The 26862-nt window shown below is 34.8% G+C and overlaps 1 protein-coding gene across 1 annotated transcript; it reads left to right on the top strand.

Annotated features, from left to right (window-relative positions):
• The first annotated feature begins 22 nt into the window (after positions 1-22).
• On the top strand, positions 23-26714 carry dtx4a (deltex 4, E3 ubiquitin ligase a). Its single transcript, XM_051115407.1, is given in 10 exon segments — positions 23-392; positions 1920-2137; positions 4855-5833; positions 20406-20467; positions 20600-20682; positions 20684-20762; positions 21983-22044; positions 22228-22548; positions 22725-22814; positions 24833-26714. Coding segments are annotated over 9 exon segments (2115 nt in total). The 5' UTR covers positions 23-392; positions 1920-1926; the 3' UTR covers positions 25061-26714.
• The last annotated feature ends 148 nt before the right edge of the window (positions 26715-26862 follow it).

Raw genomic sequence — 26862 nt, forward strand, 5'->3', positions numbered from 1 at the left:
GTGGATTAAACGCCAGTGGGCGTCAAAATCGCCACGCCATTGGTCAGTTTAGCCTCAGTGGGCGTGACCACAGCCAGACGCACGCAAACAATCGAAGAATCCTGCACATTCCTTACTGGAATAAGAATAAGATTTAAATGTCTTTACATGGCAGTAGGTAAAACGAGCCATGTCATTTAAGAGCTCTTTACCTGCGCCTTGCGACGACTGTGCATTTTAAAGCAAAATAATGCAGTAATTCGATTTGCATTTTCCTCTGAGAAAAAAAATCTGGGACTATTGTTATATCGCACGGATACTTTTTGCTCAAGTTAAGATGGATTCGCCCAAGGAATTACCTCCTTCTTCAACGATTTGAATGCAAACGAGTAAACACGAACGAACGATTATTGGTGAGTGCTTGCACGTCTTAATTCGTCGCATTTGGGAGAAAACGGGCCTTTTGCTTTGCAGTGTGCTTGCATCTCGCATGTTCAGTTAGAAAATATGGGTTGTGAACATGCTATAATTGACAGATGAAAGAAGTCACTGAGCCATCATCACAAAATCAACCGCTACCATTTTATATATTTAACGAGAGGGAATATTAATGATGACGAATAGATTTAAAGATCCTACTTGCCGAATTCTGTATCTAAGCATGGTCATTTTTAAGGATGCAATGGAAGAAAATGCGTTCCAAAATGTATTGCATGTAACAACATTCTGTGGCAAGCTATTTTAACATTTACCGTCTCTGTCTATTTTATGTTACTAATTCTTATTTTTTATTCTTAGCAAATGGATATTTCAACGTAACTGTTTCATTTCAGTATTACTAGTACTTCATTAGATTGGTCAATATTCCGAAAGTGAAAAGTCACGCTTACTCGTAACAAATTGCATATTTTTGCTATTGAATTCTACAGGTATCTGTGGATAAGATACTGACTATTTACTATTCCCTGATTGGTTCTTATTCCAGTTGTTGCTAGGACCTGTTACACTTTGGCAGTTACATTGGCACAAACACCTAGTTATTAAACACCACATGGACCCTTTTCACAAGACTGTGATGACGTTTCAACGTTCATAAGCATTGTAAATCCTCAAGTTTTTTATATTTTGATTTTTAAAATAATGTATGTGAAATTATAACACTTCTATGTATTATATCACCTTTGCATCAAATTACAAAAAACTGGTTAGCACTGTAGTGAGGGTGTTTCTAATGCAGCTTCTACGGGGAGGACGGTAAATTTGACATCGTCCTTTCTTCTGACTGTTGTTATTAGTCTCTCTCATTTGTTTTTTTGTTTTTTGTGAAAATACTATCAAGGAGTTTTTCTTTTGCTATCTGAGCAAATGGAGTGCAAAAAATATATATTGTGATACTCTCCTATTTACTGCTCTCGAAGTTAACTGCTGCTGAGAAACCTGGAAATGTGAAAAAGGTCCATTAGTGTGTATTCCAGTTGCTAACATTTTAAACTTACTAGTGAGATTAAATGGTAGTACATATGACAACGTTAAAAGCAAAAAACCGACGAGTAAGTTGAAAATATATTTCTATTAACAGCTGAAATAGATACTAGTGTCTAATAAATACATACTAGTAAAGCTTCAGTAGGCAATGGCACTAGTAATACGCACTGGTGTTATGTTCTTAGTTAAAATGACAGATGTACTATTCATTTTTAGTTTAGTGATTGAAAAACATACACCAGAAACAAAATATATTCTGGTTAGCTTAAAGGAATAAATGTTTAAATGGCTTGCCATAGCGTGCTGCATAACATTCCCTTTGTGGTCAAATGCATCGCTTGCTTATAAACGCACCTGTGCCGTGCACGGGAATTAGTCGCTGCAAAATAATGAACTGAGTCGAGACACTATCAGATGTCATTATTGTGGACGTGATTTTATTTTTCTTCGCGTAGGTATGAGATGTTGTTAGCCTCGGCCGTGGTCGTCTGGGAATGGCTGAACGAGCACGGGCGCTGGCGACCCTACAGCCCGGCGGTGTCCCATCACATCGAGGCGGTGATCCGCAGCGACCCTCGCGGCGCCGGGAGCGTGGTGCTGGGCCAGGTCGACTCACGTCTTTCGCCGTACATCATTGACCTGCAGTCTATGCACCAGTTTCGGCAAGATACCGGTGAGAAAGAACGATATCGTGCCTGATTTTATCATGCATCTTCTAGCACCTCCATTGTGTTTTATTAATATCGTTCCTTTACCCTGAGATCAATCAAATGCGCTAATAATCTCAGCTCTGTATTGTGATGGCTTGAAGGCAAACGTCTGCAGATGTTTTGGAAGCACTGTGTGCTATGAAAATGGTTGGGCTGGGCCTCAAAACCTTCATTTCAGCAACAGCCTCTTCGTTTTTCTCAAGTCAGATTACCGTTATCAGTTTTAAGCATCATACTTGTAATTCACACTTGTTTATGTGTCATGCAGTGTAGAGTTCAAGTGGTCTCTGCCATGAACTCTTAATGATTTTTGTCAATGCACATGAGAGCTTTGCTGGCGAGAAGTAAGGAATGATTTGAACCTATAACAAGGGGCAACGTGAAGCCGAAACAAAGGGCTGGATTGTTGGCTGTCAGAATTTTGGGAGTCTCCATCACCCATGCTGACAAAGGCCATTGTGCGAGGCTGACTAGACTTCATGGGAAGATGGAGGAATGGAGAGAATAGGGTCGGCGAAGGGTAGCGGCCCATCGCTCCAAAAACACGAGGGAGGAGGAGATGGAAAAATGAATGGTAGTAGAGCGAGGTCATGAAGGGGGGTCGGATGGATAACCTTTGTGTTGTCGGACTGTCAAATTCTTGAGACTAATTGTACTGTAGCACAGTTCTCTTGCACTTTAGAATCTGGAACAGACATAACAAGGCTTTATTTGTTTTTATTATGTCTGAAATGTATTCTTGAGCTTTGCTTTGCAAAGACGTAACAGAAGTTATCTTGTGCTGTTGGTGTAATGTCACAGCTGTTGCTCAACTGTTGCAACATCCTTGACATTTTAATATGCATATCTTTGCATTTGGCATTGATAAAGACTCATTTGGCTGAAATAAAGTTTTGGTAATTCAGTTTGAGTAATTCAGTAATTGAGCTATGCTCAGGGTGTCGTGTTCTCAGAGAATTAATTAAACCGGTTGTAGTGAAGTTCTTTAGCCTAACACATTACATGTTTAAATTGCTATTCTAGTGTCGTTTTTTGTCTTTGTGATGTATGTCCACACTGCTGACATGTTTACAAGTTTGTAACTTCTTCACATTGCGTGCACAAAAAAGATACTGACACAGTCAAAATGCATAATTTGAAAAGCTTTAATTATTCGCCACTGTTTTGGTAAATGATTCAGTTCTCCAAAACTATTTTGGCAGAATTTTTATTTGTGCATTTTTGTTTTTTGGCAAGATATTTGGCTGAATATTTTTGGTTGCTGAAATATTGGTGCATCACTAAAGTATACACATGTAAAGTTTGCATTCATTCTCTCCAAGTTGGGTCATTTAATTAAGATTACTCATCTTGTACATGCATATACAATTTAATACCACACTCTCAGAAGCCCCCTCCTCTGAAATTTAAAATACTGTTTACTTTCGATTAGAAATAGCAGATAAAAAACCCTGTGTATCTTCGGATGTGCTGTAACATTTATATGTTATTTTTTTATGGACTGCATAAATTATTTGTTTAAATAATTTATTTCATGCATAACTGTGTAATTGTTTTTAATCGGTGAAATTATTAATAATTATTGTAATAATTATAATTATTACTTAAAAAATAATAATACAACTATAATAATACAACCAAAATACAACTATATTCCATTCATCTTCAGAACACAAAAGAAGATATTTTTTAATATCCTGTCATCATTTTTGTCCATGCATTGAAAGTCCACACGACCAAGATATTCACACATTAAAAGTTTAAGAAGACACTGTAAAAGTTCATCAGTTTAATCCAAATCTTCTGAATAGACAAAAATGCTTTATATGATAAGCAGATTTAATTTAAGCTTTTAATTTACTCTGAAAACAGTTTAGTGGTGAAACAATTTACTCAGAAATTGCTAGTACCAGTAAATTTCACAAATAATTACAAACAAAAGACAAGTGACAGTGAATTAAACATGAAACTTGGAAGTGGAAAGACTGAAATAGTATTTTATTGGAAAACACACTACAGTGATGGTTTTATGTGAGTCATTGTGTATAAACACTGCTCAATGGGCATACATAGAGATCATAATTAAAATTTGATTTTTGTTTTATGCCAAAAATCATTAGGATATTAAATAAAGGTCATGTTCCATGAAGATATTTTGTAAATTTCCTACCGTAAATGTATCAAAACTTAATTTTTGATTAGTAATATGCATTGCTAAAACTTAATTTGGTAACTATAACTGTAAAGGCGATTTTTCTCAATATTTAGATTTTTTTTTTTTTACCCTCAGATTCCAGATTTTCAAATAATTGTATCTTGGTCAAATATTGTCCTATCCTAACAAACCATACATCAATGGAAAGCTTATTTGTTCAGATATATATACATCTGATGATGTATAAATCTCAATTTAAAAAAACTGATGCTTATGACTGGTTTTGTGGTCCAGGGTCAGAATTTACAATTTGGCTCATAATAAAATATAGCTTAATTTGTGTTCTGAAGATGAACAGTAGTCTTATGGGTTTGGTACAAAACGAGGGTGCATTTCTAGGTAAACTATTCCTTTGACCTCCTGTCCAAATTCTTGTTTTAAGCAAATCCATTAATACAGAAATAGAACCTGTATTTGTCAACACCAGAAGTTTCATTAAGCTAACAACTTTGCTCTTCCTTACAGGTACGCTAAGACCCGTGCGGCGAAGCTTCTACGACCCACGGTCGGCTCCGGGTCAGGGTTGGGTGTGGGAATGGGAGAACGACTCGGGCTCATGGACGCCGTACGACACAGAGGTCAGCATCGCCATCCAGGCGGCTCGGGATCGGCAGCAGCCCTGGCTGGACTTAACGCCACTGGGCTTCTGCTACCTTATAGACCTGCAGAGTATGACGCAGATCAACGGACAGACGCAGCGGCGCCGGCGCATCCAAAGGCGCTCAGACCTGGCCTACCCGCTCGTCTCCGGCCCGCTGCCTAAACCGCACGCATGGTCATCCGCCGGAAGTGGCGGACTCTTGGGGGTGGGCGTATCAGGGGTTAGCGGAGGGAATGGCAGTGCCTATCCCAGTGGAGCTCTCCCAGCTTCTGCTATCACTTCACTGGGTCAACCATGTTCCTGCCAGCAGTGTATGCTAGTCTTAGGCGTCAAGACCCCTAGCATGGCACAAACTCTCGGGCGGAAACCCCCGCCCTTACCCAAGCCACCGAGCCCAAAAGCACCATCAAGAGGACACTCGTACTCGCTTACCCTGCCTCACCCTCCATCCCTTTCCCGAGTACTCTCGCCACATAGGAACTCCACCTCGGGTGCCAGCGGAGGCTTCGGACACTCCCTCTCCCTGCTGGGCTCAGCCACTGCCGCCCTGTCGATATCCTCCAACCGTCCTCCTCCACCTGCTGTACCACCACCCCCGCCACCTTCTACCACACCCCACACGACTTCTGCACCCAACCCAACAGCACCTGCACCCTCCAACACCCTTATATCTACAGCCACCACCTGCGCTCCCACACCCTCTGCTCGTGTTCTGGGTCCCGTGTCGACGGCGTCAGCAGCTTGTGCCGCCCCGGTGCCCCCTCGCAGCAGTCTGGCTGGCCTCAGCCGCCCCGCCCTGCAGAGAATCGCCATGGCCCAGTCACGGGCACTCATTGCGTCAGGGTAAGTCATTGTAAATGACTGTAAATTAAATGATGCTCTGTTTTTCTTGGGATCACAGCCGTATCTAGATGGTAACCCTAAGCTGAACCATGACAGTTGCAGTTGTGAATCTCATGAGCGTTTCACAGAGTGAGGTTTACTATTTTCCAATGATGTACACTAGCCTTCAAAAGTCGGGGGTCAGCAACATTCTTTTATTTACTTTTATTAGGCAAGGACTCATCAAATTGGTCAAAAATGACAGTAAAGTCTTTTATAGTGTTATAAAGGATTTCAATATCAAATAAATGTTGCTTTCTTTTCATCAAAGAGTTCTGAAAGAAATACATTTCCACAAAATTATTAAGCAGCACAACTGGTTTCAACATTGATCATAATCAGAAATGCTTCTTGAGTAGCAAATCAGCATATTAGATTGATTTCTGAAGGATCATGTGACACTCAAGACTGGTGTAATGATGCTAAAATTCAGCTTTGCCATCACAGGAATAAATTACATTTTAATATGTATTAAAATAGAAAACGGGTATTTTAAGTAAGGGATAATGTACATTCAGCCCGTTGTTATCGCAGAATAAAGCCCAACAGACTTATCAGCAGCCCGACGTAAAGTGGAGGGTTGTTGTATAAGACTGAAGGACTTTTTGCAAGAACAATCGGCTGGATGTACATTATCCTGCTTATTACAGGGCTGCTTGCCACAAAACTAAATAATTAGGCACAAAATAATGATTTGGGTTTGAATATTTGAAGAAAGCAGTTGCTAGTAAGTGACAAGTTCAAACTAGATGGCATTTCACCACAGTAATAATTATGGCGCTAAAAGACATTGATTTAAGATGTAACTGTTTTAAAATCTTACCAGTTTGTTAGTTATCTTACAGTCCATTACAGTCGTCACAAAATGGCAGCAGCTTGCTTTTGTATGAAACGAGAGAGCGGGTCCGTGATACCAGGATGACAGAATTAAAGGCACAGTATGTAAGATTATTATTATTTTTTTATAGATTTATTTTTTTGGCATTTTGAACTTATTATGACAGGACAGTTTAGAAGTGACGGGAAGCAAAGTGGGAGAGAGAGATGGGGGCGGGATCGGGAAAGATCCTCAAGTCTGGATTCGAACACGGGACGCTCAGAGCACAGCATGTCGCTTCGATTTCCGCTGTATTTTGTTATGCGTTGTGTTGGACAAAAACAGATGAAACAGCGTTTTATCAGTTTACCTGTTTTACCCCACATACGCATGACTGGAAGGAGCACTCGACTGTGGCATAATAAAAGCTCCGTCTCACATTAGCAGTCTCTCCAGCGGCCTCGTTTTGGTTCCACAGCTTTCAGCCCCACCCTGTTTCATACTACAGTGATGTTAAAAAAACTTTAGTATATTAGCTCATCCATGAACATGATTTCTTTCCTGAGTCCTGTTGGATTACATCGGCTGTGGGGATGAAGATGACAACTCCCATGATTCCACACTCAATCACGGCATCATCAAACTATGCCTTTGTTTTGTTGTTTGTTTTGATGTTTTTTTTTTTGATATGCGCTCCCTACTTATTGTGCCTTTAAATAATTGTACACAGAATATTGATTTGAGTTTTGATACATTTTTAGCCAACCAAATGCAAAGCTTCAATGAAGAAAAAATCACAGTTGCAACACATTTTTAAAAAATCTTATGAGCACCATACATTTGAATTGTAGTGTGTGAGAACGAAGTTTGTTCTACTTCCTGTCTGCGTTCTCATAAACCTGTTGCTGATGTTGTGTTCTGTTATGTTATGAATAGAGACACTTTGACTGGATTTAATTTTGAGTTGGGAATGAGTTATAGAGACATTCTCAAAAGCCTTGCAGCATTGCATGGAATCATTTTAAGTGAAAGCAGTCTACATCGGTTTATAGGAATGCAGATCGAAATTAGAGCAATGTATTATTTCGTAAACACGATCTACTTAAAACTAGGGAACAAATTGGTAAACCGTCCTCACAATTTACTTTTTTCTGCATGTGAGGGGCTCTGTACTATTAAAAATGTAAAATTTCATTGAGTAACATTTACCTTTGAGTATTGTGGTTTTATTTACTGTAGCTTGAAAAAAATCCTGTTATTTCAGTAGAGCAGTCGGGATTCCTTGAGGGCACAAAGTTGAGTTATGTGTAGGGATGCAACTATATCAAATATATATACACTGCCCTCCAAAAGTTTGGAAACACCCCTGGCAAAGTGTGGTTTTGGACGATATCAGCATAAATCCTTATCATTTTTTGGAGCAAATACATTAAAGTAACATGACGTTATCATTGAAGACCAGCAATAACAATTTTAATTTTGATTGCATAATAATAACAATATATACATGTCAAAGTCAGACATGCCCCCCAGCTGTGATGCCTGGTTACTGGTTTAAACTTGGCCCAGGTTTTTAAAAGATTTTTGGGTCAGCACACCTTAATAGCTTCAACAGTTGATTGCCAATTAGGTTTAGAATACAATGAATTTAGGCCCAGATTATGCAGAGCTGTAGTAACTGCTAATGGTGGATATTTTGATGAATCGAACAATTTAAGTTTTTTCTATGTATAAACTGTTCATGTAATAAAATATGTTTTCGTAGTTTGTGTTGTCCCTTATCAGTGTAAAATTATCACAAATTAAAAAGGATTCATGCCAATATTGTCAAAAACCCCACTTTTGTAGGGCGTTTCCAACCTTTTGGAGGGCAGTGTATTTAAAAAAAAAAAAGTTGTACATTTTAAAGTTAAATTATTCTATCTAATGCACTTTGAGAGTTCAAAATTAAGAGCTCCAACCCATGTTCTTAACTTACTAAAATTTAGTCTTTAAATAAGTAACTTTAAAGGGGACTTAACCCTCTTTATTTGTGATATACTGTCTCAGTCTAAATTAGAGCAAACAAATTAGACAAATTAGAATATAATAATAATAATAATAACAACAATGACAGTAATAGCCATATATTGTAAAACAGCAGCACTGTAAGATAAATGAAAATTAATATTTAACAGGTATATTATTGTTGCTTTGCACTACAGTAGGGAAATTTCAATACTTGTTTCTTAATTTCTGAACTTGAATAAGATATTCTGAATTTGGACTGCATTTAAACAGCTGTCAACAATTCATACCTCAACCTTTAAGCTGTTATTTTGTTGGAAATAGCAGTAGAGATTTTATTTTTTAAGGAAAACTGTAGCTTCAGTGAAAACAGGCTTACAAAAACATGTCTCACTACAAATCTAGTGAAATGCTGTAATCATCTGCTGCGAAAATAAAGCATAACTGGTGGCCGTTGTGTTCCCAAACACAGCAAATTAAACTCACAGCACATACATTAAACATGTTCACTGCATTCATTCACAGTGAACTGGTCCAGATTATGAGCTGATCGCTTAAAGGGGTCATCGAATGCTAAATTCACTTTTTCATGTTGTTTGAACATTAATGTGTGTCGGCGGTGTATGTACAAATCTACCATATAATGATAAAAATCCATGCAGTGGTTTTAAATTAATCTGTAAAAATAATATCCCCTTTTTCAAATCAAGCCATTCTCAGATGCCTGTTGTTGTGGCGTCACACCAACAGAGGCCACTCCCACGATAGTTGATTGACATGAGCTCTTACCTTAGACCAGCTGTAACAGTCCAGTAACTTTTCTTGTTTTGATGCCAGAGGATGTAAGTTAGACAAGAATATCTCTGATTGAGCAATTGAGGTGTTGTGTTGCTGGATGTAATAATGAACATAGTGGTCGTCATTTACTCCCGACATCTGAGCCGCTGAAGATGCAGTAGATTACATTTGTTTGTGAATGGAATGCGCCTCCCGATCTACACATATCCTTCTATGTTCGCGCGAATCATTCATGATCCAGCTTCACTTACAGCAGAAGTGTGTATAAGCGTTTTTAATGAATCTATACGATCGCCTTTCCTTATAACGTGGTAGTTAGGAAGTTTAGCGGCTAAACGCGGGTAGAGTAAACAAGATCGTCTTTCCACAGAGAGAAGAGAGGGGCGTGGTGAGCAGAGCTCATTTGCATTTAAAGGAACAACCCCTTAGAATGAGATGATTTTTGCAGAGCTGATTTTGGTAAGGTAAAAAGTTTTGTGTGTTGCACAACAGAAAGCTGCTTAGTTTGAAAGTTACTTCTAAACTGTGCTTCAAGCATCGCTACGCTATTGACAGTGGATAATGTGACCACACCTTAAATTTCTACATGCTTGTAAAGACCATATTTTGTGCTTGCAGCACTGTAAACTTGTAAAACAAGTGTTAGGTTGTTAAATGTCTTAGCTTGATTTCAACCTCTTTCACCTCAAATGTCAAAACCTTGAATATTTACCGAAAGACTGTCACTCTGGGATGTGTACACAGAGATGGTTAGCTCAGATTTATTGCTTTTTTCAGAACACATTTTACTTTTGGAAACAGATTAAAACTGCTGTAACATAAACATGACATTAGAGAACTGAAATCCTATGCGTCTCATGTTGATTTTGTGTGGTTATAAAGGGTTAGATTACTAGCTCATTTGTTATCTGTCTGTGCTGTGATCTGTAACGGTTTCACTTCTGTAATAGTTTAATTTTGAAGAAAAGGAACTTGTGTTTCAAGAATGCTTGACACGTTGACACATTTAGGCCTTTTAAAACGTTTTATATAGCACTGCTGGCCTGTAGTGTTTCAAAGGCTGTTTTTCTTAACGCTTGGTCGGAACCTGAACTTGAACCTCCCCTGCTTCCGCTCTGTTTTCACATTTTACCTCTGAGTTCAGACCTTGTATTTAGTACATCAGAATTTTCCAGCTTCCTACTTCAAATTAAACACTGGAATGGTACTCAAGGTTGAATATCCAACATTAACATAATTTAACCCCAACTTTAGTTTGAAGTGTCATTTGACATCATTTTCAAGGCAACTAAAGCAGTGTTTTAAAGGTTATTTTCAAGTGGAAGTGAAAGTGGGAGAATTTGGTATTAGAATGCAGCAAATTGCAACACTTTGTGTTTGGAAATACGATATTGAAACTTTAAACTGTATTTAATATAAAATTTAAACTGTATTCCCGCCTCCGACTTTGTCTATAACAGCGGAAAAGTTTTAATTATCATAATATAATATAATATAATATATAGGGCTGTCAGCTTAACGCCTTAACTTAACAATTAGTTATGAAAAAACAATGTGATTAAAATATGTTAACGCAGGTAACACGCTGGCTCCGCCCCCAGACCTGTACGTCATCTTATATTTTATACAGTTGACTATTGACAAATAAGATGCAGGGTAACAACGCCATAAATGCAGTTATGCCATAAATTCAAGATATTAGGGCAATATATATATATATATATATCACACAATATCACATGGGCAGCAAGAGCAATATGACATGTCTGCTGCTTTTGTCCCGATCTATCACGAGCTAAAATGTGATTTTATTCAAATGTTCAGTAAATAAGATGATTGATATTGTGTTATATTTTAAACACAATGTTATGTGTTTTAGTGTTTTAAACAAATCGTGTGAACCAATGATTCACAAAGAGAGCCATTTACTTCATTCCTAAATGAATCAACCATTTGAACGAATCGAATGAGTGACTCGCAGAGACATTTGCTGCCACCGGCTGGCAGATTTAGTTTCTTATTTACAATATCATTTCATTAAAAATAATAATAATAATAATAAAACCATGAAAGGGAAAATTTAATTCTGTCATAATTTACTCACCCTCATGTCTTTTCAAACCTTTCTTTTGTGGAACAAAAAGTATTTTGAAGACTGTTGGTAACAAAGCTGTTTTGGTTACCAGTGACTTGCATGAACAAAAAATACTGAGATGTTTCTCAAATTATCTTTTTTTTTTTGTGTTCCATAGTTTACGTTAGGCTGTTGCAGCCTAAATGTTTATGTGTAATAAATCTTATGCTGAATCAGAAAAATACTTCTTTCTAAAGCTACAATTTGTAATGTCTACTTGATACTTTGTCATTTAATACAAAAATAGATTTAAATAATCTTTTGTGGGTATTTTCAATCAAATTTCTTTTTTTAAAATTTAATGTATTCCTGTGAAGCAAAGCTGAATTTTCAACTGTCAGTACTGACATGATCCATCAGAAATCATTCTAATATGATAATTTGATCCTCAAGAAACATTATTCATTATTTTACTTAAGATTTTTGTGGAAATCATGATGTTTTTTTTTAAGGATTCTTAAAAGAATAGAAAGTTTGAACGAACAGCATTGTTACATTTACGTTTATTAAGTTAGCACACGCTTTTATTTAAAGCGGCTTACAAATGAGAAATACAACAGGCAATTCATAAAGATATAAATGTTTGAAACTGAAATCTTTTGTAACATTATAAATGTCTTTACTTTCACTTTTGATCAATTTAATGTGTCCTTGCTGATTAAGAATACATAGAAATCCTGCCAATCCCAAAGTTTTGAACGCTAATGTATGTCACATTATATACCATCTCTTGAAAAGCTGTGTGGCCTGTGGGTTCCATGTGAGAAGGCAAGAGAATAGTTAATGAAAGGAAGCTTTCTAGACGTAGCTGGTCGATGGGAGTCCACCATGAGTGTCAACAGGTCAGTCTCGTTCATTAGAGTCCCCCCTCCTTCTCTCTGTCTTGTTCTCCCTATTCCCTGTTCCCAGGCTCCGTTCATTCCTGGGGGCCCCTTTAGCTCCATTGTGCGAGTGTTTTGGAGAGCGTGTGTGTGCACTGAGAGCGTATCCAAGGCAACCTTTGTTGGCAGTCGGCAGCTTGGGTTTTGTATTTGCAACACAATGCAGTTAAAGGGGGGGATGTCAGTGGAAAGACAGAGGAGGGGGATAAGATTCGGTAGTCTGTGTGAAGGAGGTTTGGGAATAGTTGCTTGATTAAGCAAGTGTTTGTTTTGAGTGTGTGTGCGTATGTGAGACTCAGACGCTCGCTCCTATAGGCACAAACGCCTGTCTCAGACGCCGGAGGAGCGCCGGTTTAAGTATATGCGTAGTGGCATATGACTGGGATGAGGAATGAGCCATGAAAAGTGTAGTGAGCCAACAAACAACACATTCAGGCATGCCCTGGCATACTGATAAGTCACAGGATGAGGTTTAGACTTTTACAAGCATGCTGAATCATATATTATTCAGCAAGGATTCATTCAAAAAGTGACATTAAAGACTTGCATCAATACAAAAAAAATCTGTTTTGAATAAATGTTGTTTGTCTGATTCTATAAAAGAATCCTGAAAAAAGATATGCACTTTCAGAATGCGGTTTCAAATGATTTCAAATGATAGAATGATTTCTGAAGGATCTGAAATTCAGCTTTGCATCACAGGAATAAATTGCATTTTAAAAAGAAGTTCAAATAGAAAACAGGTATTTTAAATTGTAATAATATTTAAGAATTTTAGTTTTTTTTACTGTATTTTTTCATCTTAAATTTAAATTTTAATCTTAATTTTAAAAATGTTTAAAAAAAAGTTTACTTTTTTTCCAACAGTAATGTACATTTGGATCCAAAAGTCAGACTACATTGAATGATGTAAAATTGAATGATGTTAAATGCATAAAAAGTATTTCAGATTCTGCACTATTTCTAGGTTAATGCGTCACAAATGCTTCTGCCATTAAAGCGAAAGAGAATAAACCAAATACTAAGTTCTGAAAGTATTTTTTTTTTACTTCAGTTTATACATTCAAGTATGTATGCTGATAATATCATTTTTAATGAAAAAATATATGCTTGTGTTCTGAGACTTTTGGACCCACTGTGTATATTTACAGTATGATATGAGTTAATGTGTGTTGATAGACCAGGTTTACTCATTTTTTGCTGATACTTTTAAAGGAATGTTCCAGATTAAATACAAATAAAAAGTCAAGGTCCCTAACAGAATCTGTCCTATTTATTACCACAGATGTTTATTTCAGCTCCTCTCTTAGTTTGTGCAAACAGACAAGAATCATCTTTACAGTAATGCACCCATAAATTCAAAGGACAGGAATAAATGCATACAATACAAATTATTTTAAACTTCAGCATATGTGAAACTAGTGTCATAAAATCACTTACTAACTTGATAACTTTTGCATCATATTACATACTTTGCCAGCTATGTCACTTCCTCAAAACTGAGTGTGAATGTTAATGGCTTACAGACCTCCTTGTCCTAAACACTCCTAAATGTTGTTGCCTTACTGTACATATGTTTTTGAGTTGTTACAGATGAGCTGAATTTTTCTTTTTGTGGTAATTAATACAGCGCCGCAGATGCAGAACCCTGAACATTCCTTAACAGGTCACAAGTGTTTATATATTTAAACCACTAGAGGGCGCTAGAAAGAACATTCTCTCTGTATGTCTGGACAGAAATGTCTGGATTATATTGCACTTCTAGACCTTAAAAACAGTGTAGAATTTTATTTTATAATGTGTGTAAGTTTTTAATTTTTAATTTTACCCAGTAAATGTATGCAAATGTACAGTTGAGGTCAAAAGTGTACATACGCCTTGCAGAATCTGCAAAATGTTACTTATTTGACCAAAATAAGAGGGGTCATACAAAATGCATGTTATTTTTTTTATTTAGTGCTGACCTGAATAAGATATTTCACATAAAAGACATTTACATATAGTCCACAAGAGAAAATAATAGTTAATTTTATAAAAATTACCACGTTCAAAAGTTCATTTACACTTTATTCTTAATACTGTGTTGTTACCGTAATAATCCATGGCTGTGTGTTTTTCGGTTGTTGTTGTTTTTTTTTTTTTTTTTTTACAGTAAAGACAACTGTGGGACTCATATGCAACAATTACAGAAGGTTCAGACGCTCACTGATGCTTTAGAAGGAAACACAATGCAGTAAGAGCTGGGGGGTGAAAACTTTTTGAATTTTAAGATCAGGGTAAATTTAACTTATTTTGTCTTCTAGGAAACATGTAAGTATCTTCTGTAGCTTCTGAAGGGCAGTACTACAGAAAATAAATATGATATTTAGGCAAAATAAGAAAAAAGGTACATCAAAATGTACATAAATCTCCATTCTGTTCAAAAGTTTACACCCCTGGCCCCATAATGCATCACTTTTGCTTCTGGAGCATCAGTGAGTGTTTGAACCATCTTTAATAGTTCTGTAACCTTGTAGTCCCTTAGTTGTCCTAAGGGATCATACAGTCATTGTTGGAAAGGGTTCAAATACACAGAAGTGCTGAAAAACCAAAGATTTTGTGGGACCTGAAGGATTTTTCTGAAGAACAGCGGGCAGTTTAACAGACAAGCAAGGGCCTCATGAAGAACTATCACTATTATATATGATATTTAGCTAATGGTTAAAAAACTTTATGGCAATGAATGTACTTCCCCCCCCTTTTTTTAGTTTAGTTTCACTTCACTTTGGTTGCGATTCTGCCACTAGTGGAACATTTTTTTTTTCTGAGGGGTTCTCTGATTATCCCTTTTGCTTCTTCTTTTAGTCATGCTTAGTTTTAGAAGGTGGGTTTCGGTCTGTTGTGGGTATCGGGTGAAAGCAGGGCTCCCATATGGCACCTGTAGCTGGACGGTAATTGAGCCTGACGTCACTGATGAGAAATCTCTTTTTCTAATATGAACCTTCACCTTTAAACCTCCTTGATCTTTTCCAGGTATACTTGCAATGGGTAGTAAACAATTGTAGACTGATTGTACATTCATTCTCTTTGCTTAAAACATTAGTAGTACAGTTAAGCATTACTGTCATGATACTGGCTTAAATTATAATTACAAAATGCACAAACAATGCCCTTTTTCAGCAAAGAATCACTGTTATTTTCATGTGAAGTCTTCAAATAGGCCGATAAACACCATTATTTTGCTGATGTAGAAAATGAGAAGCTTATGGTAAAATAATAATAATTACTAAATAAATAAATAATAATGATAAAGTTTTCAAGTTTACTGTTATTTATTTAATTATTTATTTTCTGGTAAATGTTAATACTATGCATTTGGGCTTTTTTATTGATCAAAAGTGACAGCAAAAACTTTTACAAGTAATTTTATAATCATCATAATTTTACAAAATATTTCTATTTCAAATAAATGCTGTACTTTCTATACATTAAAAGAATCTTGGAAAAAGGTATCATGGTTTCCACAAAAATAAGGCACAGCACAATTGTTTTCAACAGTAATAATCAGAAAAGTTTCTTAAGAAAGAAAAAAGAACTGCATATTAGAATGATTTCTGAAGGATCATGTGACATTGAAGACTGGAGTAATGATGCTGAAAATTCAGCATTTCATCACAGGAATAAATTATATTTTAAAATATATTCAAATAAAAAAATACTTAATTTAAATGGGAATAATATTTCACAGTATTACTGTATTTTACTGTATTTTTGATCAATTAAATGCAGCTTTGTTGAGCATAAGCATCTTATTTAAAAAATGTGACCCTGAACCACAAAACCAGTCATAAGTAGCATGGGTATATTTGTACTGTATGGATTTTTCTTTAATGCCAAAAATCATTAGGATGTTCAGTAAAGATCATGTTCCATAAAAAAACGTAATTTTTGATTAGTAATATGCATTGCTAAGAACTTAATTTGGACAACTTTAAAGGTGATTTTTTTTTTTTTTTTTTTAATATTTAGTTTTGTTTTGTTTTGTTTTTTTGCACCCTCAGATTCCAAATATTCGAAAAGTGGTATCTTGGCCAAATATTGTCCTATCCTAACTAACATACATGAATAAAAAGCTTATTTATTCAGCTTTCAGATGATGTATAAATCTTAATTTAAAAAAAATAACCGATTATGGCTGGTTTTGTGGTCCAGGGTCACAAATCATTAAAAAATTAATTGTAAATACTTAGCCAACCCATTTCAGCACCATGATTTATATAAAAACACCATTGTATTACCATCTGATTCCACTGAATTTTAATAAAATGTAAAGCTCACAATAAATTGCAGTCTGTTTGTAACAGAAACAAAAGTGCTGGCAAATGGGATTCAATCGACAGTGCCTTCTTAAATGAGCTAAAAAGTAAAAAGGATTGTTACGGGATCAAAGTGGAGGGTCTTGTCAGTGAGTTTTTTTTCATTAAGCTAGCAAAACCCCTTGACGTTAGAGATTCCCTGCCTCCTGCCCTCTCCACCTGTTCAATGTTTCCCCTCCATCTTTTCCCTGTTTAATTGCTCTCTTCATGTTCGTCAGTAAGTGACTACATCTGGCCATGGTTTTATTAGTAGTGCTTATGCCTGCAGCCATATGGGTTTTGTGCTAATACCGCTAGATTAGCCAGCACAAACGTGACTGAAGATTTGCCGGTCACCTCCTTTCACCCCCCCCCATCCAGCACATACACGTCAACTCCCTGCTCTCTTTCCTCTACTAATTTTTCATCTTGATGGTGGCACCGTGTCCCTTCACACCTTGCCGTGAACGCATTAGCTGATGTTGGCAGACTGATCTGTGTCTCGATGTTTGGCTGCACTTGATGTGACATACATGACAACAGCTTGTATAACCTTAAACACGCTCCTGCTAGCACGTACAGTCACAATGACACACGTTCACACTTTTTCACATTTATTCTGGAAGACTCTTCAGGGCAGTGTGAGGACTGACGACACAGCTGTTCTGGACAGAAGTTAATGGCGAATATGACATCAGTTTTTATTGTCGCTATGTTATCGCCATCATAAAGATAAACTTTATAACAGTGATAAAGATTTTCCCTCATCACTTCTGCTTTCCAAATATCTCGTATCATGATTTGACAGTTACACATCAGTGGTATTTGTGTTTATATATTAAGTGACAAAAACCTGTCCAGGTCACATTTCATAATAAAATGAAGCCAAATTGTTATTATTCTAAGCATTCAGGTGTTTTTACTTGAAGTTTCAGTGGTTATTCTAGTTATAACCTCAGTAATATAATGCAATTTTGAAAATTGCCCTCTCTTATATTTTTAAGTTAATGCAACACAAGTGTTTCTGTCATTAAAGCTAAATATATGAAATATATAGTATATCATATATTTAATATATAAACACAAAGAGTGATCTTTGTGTTTATAAATTAAATAAGTGACAAATTGTGTTTATAAATTAAATTAAATTAGTGACAAAAACATGTCCAGGTCATGTTTCAGAATAAAATGAAGCCAAAATGTTATTATTTTAGTGCTTACAGATGTTACTTTATATAGTGTGTGTGCGTGTGTGTGTGTGTGTATATGTATGTGTATATATATATATATATATATATATATATATATATATGTGTGTATATATATATATATATATATATATATACACACATTATTAAATAATAATATTAATTATATGTAAAGATAAAATATTTATAATATTTTATCTTTATAATATATAGAAATATTTAAATAATAAAATGTGTGTGTGTATGTGTGTGTATATATATATATATATATATATATATATATATATATATATATATATATATAATACAAAATAAAGAATACTAATTATCTTACACACATGCAAAATATATATTTTATTAAATAAAAAATAACTATATATAAATAACATTTATTTATTATATTATTTAATATTATTATTAAAATAATAAAATTGTGTATATATATATATATATATATATATATATATGAATGTAAATATAAAAAAATAATGTATTACAAAATAAACAATAATACTAATTATCTTACACACGCACAATATATTTTATTAAATTAAAAAATAACTATAACATATTTAAATAATTAAAAAAAAAAACAAATATATGTATGTATATATATATATATATACATATATATATATATATATATATATAATATGAATGTATGTATACATGCACAATATATATTTTATTTAAAAAACTATATAAAAATATTTAAATAATTAAATTTTATATATAAATAAGAAAAAATACTAATTATTTTACACAGTTTGTATATAGGTAATAATAAAATCTATTATTTATAAATATGTGAAATAATATAAATAAATAATACAATTAGAAATGAATGTAAAATAATATACAACAATATAAATAATAAAACTAATTATTGTGTGCATATACACACATGTATGCAATATATATTTTTATTAATAATAATATTATTACTTGTATGTAAATATATAAAACAATATAAATAATAAAAAGTATATGAATATAATCGATAGATAGATAGATAGATCATTTTTATAATTGAATTTCTGATTTCTTTCATTTGAATTTGGACTGAAATATGACCCATGACATGTTCTTGACAGATTTGATGTGATTCGTCCATATATATCCTTGTGTCTGTGTCAGTATAACTACTCTCTGTGCATGCCCATATACGACCAAAACGTTTGGACTCGTGCAGGACGCACACATGGTATGATATGGATGGATGTGAGTTTGTGTTTGTGTTTGTGTGTGTGTAAGCAACTATCTTGCACTATGTGCCAGTGTGATGGAACCTTATGGCGGTGTGTCAGTGTGTGACGTTGAGAGGTAATCCTGCTCTCTGTGACGTGGATCACCTCCTTTCCTAGCTGCTTGTCAACAGATGGAAACTCGAGGATTAGCACTATAAGAGTGACGGCTGACAGAGCCAGGCAAGACAACCTCATCCAGCAGAACAACAACTCGGACATTGAGACAAGGAATACATGTGAACAAAATTACATTGATTCCAGGTTCTCTAGAGAGGGAAAACAAATCAATCTGACTACAGACTGCGAAAACATCCGCTGAAGAAGTTTGAGAAGGCAGAATCCAAATATTACTCTTGCTTTTTCCCTATTAGACTCTTTGGGGTTCTTCGAAATAGTTGAGACATGACTGTTATCAAGGTCAAACAGTGAGTATCTTTGAACATGTTATACATGTTGTTTTGTTCATTCAGTAATTGGTAAGCTAATATTTTTTTAATCGTTTTTAACAGCCAACCCTTAATTATAGGGTGTAGTAAAGTTTAGTATTTTCTAGGGAAACACTGAACGACGGGATACTGTGTCAGAGGTTATTGTCATTTGGTTTGGTTTTGGTTTAGAACAGTTTCACATTAGACGCTTTTACTTGTATTTACAGGTGAACATCTTTATAGTTGTATAGTTGCATAGCTTTATGTTATAGTTTTGCTCATATGTTCTGTAATGTTGAGGTGAGGTGACCTGGAATTGTTTGTCTGAGTCCACATTGGCTGAATATTCCCACATATGGACGACAGGTTGTCTGGTCATGTGAGGTTTTGATGTGAGGCGCACACTGCTGTTGTCTGCTGACTCAGTGCCAGTTTTGTTAGTGGCAGCAGCGGGTTTGACAGAAGGTGTGACCTGGTTTACATACCGCAGCATGACTCGGCATGTCTGCGGGTCAGGATGGGGGTGATACGCAAGCAGGTGTAGCTGTGACAACAACATGGTTATTTCTGTTCAGATCCAGATTATGATTATCTATAAGACCGTTGAGGTGTGTGTGTGGCTGCTTGCGTAGTGGAAGCATGTGCTTCATGTCTTATTTCTTTTTTTACACCTTTGTAGAGTCCCCACCGTCCCTGTGAAGAACTTAAATGGATCCAGTCCTGTCCATCCAGCTTTGGCAGGTGGGAAACCATATGCATGCAGACAAGTTATAAATAGTGTCTTTGATTAAATATAGTAACATTTATGATAGATACTAAAACTAAAAATAGATGGATACAAAGCAAATGGAATTGTCTGTTCTGATTGGTTAGGTATCACTGGTATTCTAATGAGCGCCGCTGGACTCCCGGTTTGCTTGACCCGCCCACCCAAACTTGTGCTCCACCCCCCCACCTGTCAGCAAGAGCGACATCAAACCTGTGCCAGGCCTCGGCCACTGCTGCCGGAAAACCACAAAGAAGCAGGCCCGCAAAGGCAAGGAGCGAAAATATTTTTATGCGAATTACAATTACTGTTGAAAAAATTAAGTCAAACTTAAATAATAATTTTAGACCGCTCATTTATGCACTGAACAGCTGTTAATGCACAATCATTGTTTTAGATCTACTAACTATAATATTGTGTAAGATATGCATAAATCTAGTCTATGTGATGCCCGTTTCAGAGCAAATACGCAAATTTGTTGCATTTCATTTTCTGACGCACTTCACTCAACAGAGATAAACCCGGCAGTGCATATAACTTACTTGCCATAATAAACGCTTGCTTTTTGAAATTGAAAATGAAATTCATATAAAAAATAAAAAAAGTAAAAAAGAAAGATCTAAATATTCGCATTATATTTTAACATGTACTATATATATAATTGTGTTTTTATTTAATTAATTAATTAATTAACTTTTTTTTTATTTAAAAATATTTTAATTATATACATTATCAGACTTTTTAATTTTATTATTTAAAAAATATTTATTTATACACACAACTGTTCAAAAGTTTCAAATAATTATAAAAAGTTTTTTTAAAATACAATGAAAACAGAGATATTGTGAAATATTATTCATAATATTATTATTATTATTATTTAATATTATTAATAATCATAACAAATATCACAAAAAATTAAATGTATATTTTTTAAAATAAAAATATTAGCATTGTATTTTTAAGTGTACTGTAAAGTAATTGTATTTTTATTTAATACTCACTTTATTTTAAAATATATGCATATATTTTGATAATATACATTATCAAACCTAATTAATTTTATTATTTAAAAAAATTATGCACACATCGTCAAAATTTTCGAATAATTAATTTTTGTCAATTAAATACAATAAAAACAGTGATTTGTGAAATATTAATAATAATGTTCTTTAATATTATTAATAATAGTAAAAAGTATCACTAAAAAATTAATTAAAAAAAATAATAATATTGATAATATTTAATAATCATTTCTGTTTTTACTGTATTTTAATCAAATAAATGCAGTCTTAGTGAGCATAAGAGATGTTTTTCAGAAACATTAAAAATCATAATTATTCCAAACTTTAGACCAGTAGTGAATGTTTAAACAATATATAATAGATTATAATAGAATATTTATATTTTATGTATCATGTCCCACCTTTGTGAGATTATTTTTCTAAATCCTTATTCAATTTAACGTATGTTTTCTTTCATTTGAGCAGGTAGAACTTCAGAAGAAGTTGTTAGAAGATATCTCCAGAAAGTCCGCAACCCACCTGAGGAGGTAAACAAACATGATTCATATTTTTCAATTATTTTTAATTATTTAAATCACTTTAATTAAAATATAAACCTTAACTTTTAAATTAAAATTATTCTTTTAATTATCTTTTATTAGATTAATTAAACGTGATTCAATTTTTTTTTTTTTCTCTCGTTTTCTCTTTTACTTCAAATCTTTTTTTAGGATTGTACTATCTGTATGGAGTCCCTCTGTGGCCCCTCTGGCTATAAAGGACCAGGTGTCGGTGGCATTTCTCGTGCAGAGTCAGTGGGTCGTCTGTCTCAGTGTGGGCATCAGTACCACCTGCAGTGCCTGGTGGCCATGTACAACAACGGCAACAAAGACGGCAGCCTGCAGTGTCCCACCTGCAAGACCATCTATGGTGTTAAAACCGGCAACCAGCCACCAGGAAAGATGGAGTACCACGTCATTCCTCACTCCCTTCCTGGACACCCTGACTGCAAAACCATTCGGATTATCTACAACATACCGCCTGGCATTCAGGTAAGGCTCTTAATTTGGAGCTTGTTTAAAATCACTGCAATGTCCAGAGCATTCATTTCCACTGGCATTTGTGCCACCTACATTGTATGCTGAGCTGCTGCAATGTTATATAACCGCATGCATATGTTATATAACTATAATGTTCGTCTAAATGGCCCTGTCTGTGATTGTTTTAGGGTCCAGAGCATCCCAACCCCGGGAAGCCCTTCACAGCTCGTGGATTTCCAAGACACTGCTACCTCCCTGACAGTGAAAAAGGCCGCCTGGTGAGTCTCCAGACTTTTGCAAACTCAATTTCGTTCATACTCTGACAGGGTCTCAGAGTGTCTCTTAAATTTAGTTCATTTTATCAAGTTTAAGGTTGTAAAAAGACTACATAGATGTATGTATATATGTGACCCTGGACCACAAAACCAGTCATAAGGGTTCATTTTTTGAAATTGAGATTTATACATCATCTGAAAGCCGAATAAATAAGCAATGATGTATGGTTTGTTAGGATATTTGGCTGAGATTCAACTATTTGAAAATCTGCAATCTGAGGGAGCAAAAAAAAAATCTAAATATTTATAAAAATAGCCTTTGAAGTTGTCCAAACTAAGTTCTTAGCAATGCATATTACTAATCAAAAATTAAGTTTTGATATATTTATGGTAAGAAATGTACAAAATATCTTTATGGAACATGATCTTTACTTAATATCCTAATGGTTTTTTAGCATAGATAAAAAAATTTGATAATTTTGAACCATGCAATGTGTTTTTGGCTATTGCTACAAATATACCCGTGCTACTTAAGACTAGTTTTGTGGTCCAGGGTCACATATAGTATAGGGATGGTTCACCCAGTAATTTAAATCCTGTCAAGCTGTATGCATTTCTTTTTTTTCTGTTAAACACAAAAGATACTTTGAAAAATATTGGTAATCAAACAGTTGACGGTAGCCATAGTTTTTTTTTTTTCTATGCAATGGAGGTCAATGGCTACCAGAAACTGTTTGGTTACACATATTCTTCAAAGTATCTTCTTTTATGTTCAACAGAAGAAAGAAATTCATGCAGATTTGAAACATCATAAGGGTGTGTAAGTAATGGCAAAATATTCATTATTAGGTGAACTGTCCCTTTAAATAACTTAAATAGTATAATTAAAGTCTTAATAATTTCAAATAGTCTTAAATGTAGTGATGAAAAATAGTAATCGCAAAATATGGCTTAATTTTATTAATCTTGCAATGGTTTAATTAAATACAAGTATAAAATGTAATCAATTTAATCAAAACATGGTGCTGTTGCACATTATACAGACTGGCAGTTTCAATGCAGTTTGCAATCAATGAATAACACATAATCATATATTTAAAAAAAAAATGCATTTATTTGATCCAAAGTACAGCAAAAACAGTAACATTTTAAAATATTTTTACTATTTAAAATAACTGTTTTCTATTTTAATATATTTTAAAATGTAATTTATTCCTGTGATTTCAAAGCTGAATTCCTCCAGTCACATGATCCTTCAGAAAACATTCTATTATTCTGATTTGCTGTTCAAAAAAACATTTATTATTATTTTAAATATTTTTATTATGTTGAAAACAGCTGAGTAGATGTTTTTTTTTAAGGTTTCTTTGATGAATAGAAAGTTCAGAAGAACAGCATTTATCTGAAATAGAAATCTTTTGTTACATTATAAATGTCTTTGTCATCACTTTTGACTAATTTAAAGCATCCTTGCTAAATAAAAGTATTAATTTCTATAATGTTACAAAGGCTTTTTGTTTCATATAAATGCTGATCGTTGGATCTTTCCAAAAAAAATCCTGAAAAAAAGTACTTGACTGTTTTAAATTTTGATAATAATAATAATAATAATAAAATGTTTCTTGAACAGCAAATCAGCATATTAGAATGATTTCTGAAGGATCATGTGACACTGAAGACTGGAGTAATGATGCTGAAAATTCAGCTTTGATCACAGAAATAAATTATATTGTAAAATATATTCAAATAGAAAGCAGTTATTTAAAATAGTAAAAATATTTCAAAATATTACTGCTTTTGCTGTATTTTGGATCAAATAAATGCAGGCTTGGTGAGCAGAAGAAACTTCTTTAAAAATCATTAACGATCTTACTGTCCAAAACTGTCTTTGAACTGGTAGTATTAAAAGGACTTTAAAATCTGTAAGATACCATGAATTACTGCTTTTATTAATTTACATATTCCAACCTCAAAATGTAAGGTTCTTCAGCTTTTATTCTAAACAATTGCTGCTCTGATAGGTGTTAAAGCTGTTGCTGGTTGCTTGGGACCGTCGGCTGATCTTCTCAGTGGGCACATCCAGCACTACGGGCGAGACGGACACGGTCATTTGGAACGAGGTGCATCACAAAACCGAGTTTGGCTCCAACCTGACCGGCCACGGTTACCCAGACTCCGGTCACCTTGACAACGTCTTGGAAGAGCTGAGGGCGCAAGGCATCACTGAGGAAGAGTGTCTGAGGGACTGAAAAATCCAAGACTGAATGTTTTTTTGTGTTAGTGTTGCCAAATCTGAATTCAATTCCCAGCTCTTGTTTCTCAGAAAACCTGAGACACTTTCGAAGTAAAAAAAAAAAAAAAAAACAGAGTTTGAGGACTCTAAAAGGTTTCTAAGTCATCATCGCTCAGTTTTTTCCAGTGATATTAGCCCTCCTACTGCTAAAGAAATTGTACGAGCCTGTCAGAAGTGGGACGGCCAGCTGCAAGAGCGGAGATTTACAAACAACTTTGCACTGTGCGTGATACTGTGGTGGAGCCGTTACCTTTTTGAAAATTCCTGTTAGCGTCCTCCCCACGGAAGCTAGATTTGGTACAGTGCAATTTTGTCGCTAGTGGGCTGCAGACGTAGACGAAAAACTGAACTGCCGGTGTCTGTTCAACCATTTAATGTATTGTAGTTCTGTGAAGGATACGCAAAACAAAGGTACTTCTGTGCATGTAGTTGTATCATTCGGCGCAGAGACGATTACGTCCTCGGTGTGAACTGAGGCCGCCACTTGTTGCTAACTTTGAAGCTCCAGTTGCAGTTTTAGATGCTGGAACGTGAATGTTTACTGCCTCATAGTGGCACTTGTTAACATATACATTCCAGTAATAACCATGGTATTTATTTGACGACATAGTTTTCGAAATGTTTGCAGTATTTACATTAACCACTTATATTTGTACTTATTTTACTGTATCTTACATTATTTTATAATGTCGAAACGAGAAATCTGTATTGTCGTTGATTTTGGGATGGAAACCAATCTCTGTCTGGCGACTGAAAGAGAGACATTCAAACTGCTTTGTTTATCAGTATTAAAGACGTGTGATAAGATTGGCGGCCAACGGACGGACAACGCACAAATTTAGTGAAAACACTAACTCATTTCTCTATGATTAGATTTGCTGTCGGAGAGAATTTCAAACGGGGCCTGTGCGCAAACTGAGCCAAGCTCAATTCTAGTGTTGTTTTTTGTTTTGTTTTGTTTTGTTATCACCAATAAGGTTTAGATTCTCCAAAGTTGCCGGCCTTTTAAATGGTTATTAAGAGCAACTAACCTACCCTGTTAAGTCCGTTGAAGTTGTATCCTGTGGACAAACTATCTCCGGTTGCCTTTCTGGTCTGTTCTCGGTAGGTCTATGGTGGACCTGTTTACAAAGCTGTTGACGAAACGTCTGCATGTATGTACATGCAAATGTGTAAGCTTACATTTATAGTTGATGTGCTGTATGTATGTGTTTTATGTACACAATTATTTTTTCCCCCCTGCATCCAAAAGCATGTTGTGGAAGTAAATGAGTATTTCTTTTTCTTGTATCATTTTTTTATATAATATACTTTTAATTGATTTAACTTTTTCTTATAAGCTATTAGGTTTTTTTCCACTGTGAAGTTTTTAATTTCTTTTTATTGCACTTGTATGATTTGATTTATTGTCCAGCCAAGTTCCTCATGATAGTTGCTATGGAGACAACAGTGAAAATGGCATCGCTGCCAGGACGAAAACTGTGAAGACAGAGAACGGAGCTAGGAGAACTAATGTTGCTGTATAATATAAAATGTACAAAACAACTCTTGCATATTAAATAGCTGCTGGAATACTGAATAAATATTAAAGGCACTCAAAAAAATGGTAATGCTGGTTTTGTTTTGTTTTTTTTTGTTTTTTTTTTTTCCCTCGCATTAAAAATGGCATAGTTAACCTATGTCAGTCAGGCACTGAATATTTGACTCAGTAGGGGGCGATGTTCAACTAAAATAACCTAAATCAAAAAAACAGGCAGG

This window comes from Labeo rohita, chromosome 7 (genome assembly GCF_022985175.1).
Source record: "Labeo rohita strain BAU-BD-2019 chromosome 7, IGBB_LRoh.1.0, whole genome shotgun sequence".
NCBI classification, from domain to species: domain Eukaryota; kingdom Metazoa; phylum Chordata; class Actinopteri; order Cypriniformes; family Cyprinidae; genus Labeo; species Labeo rohita.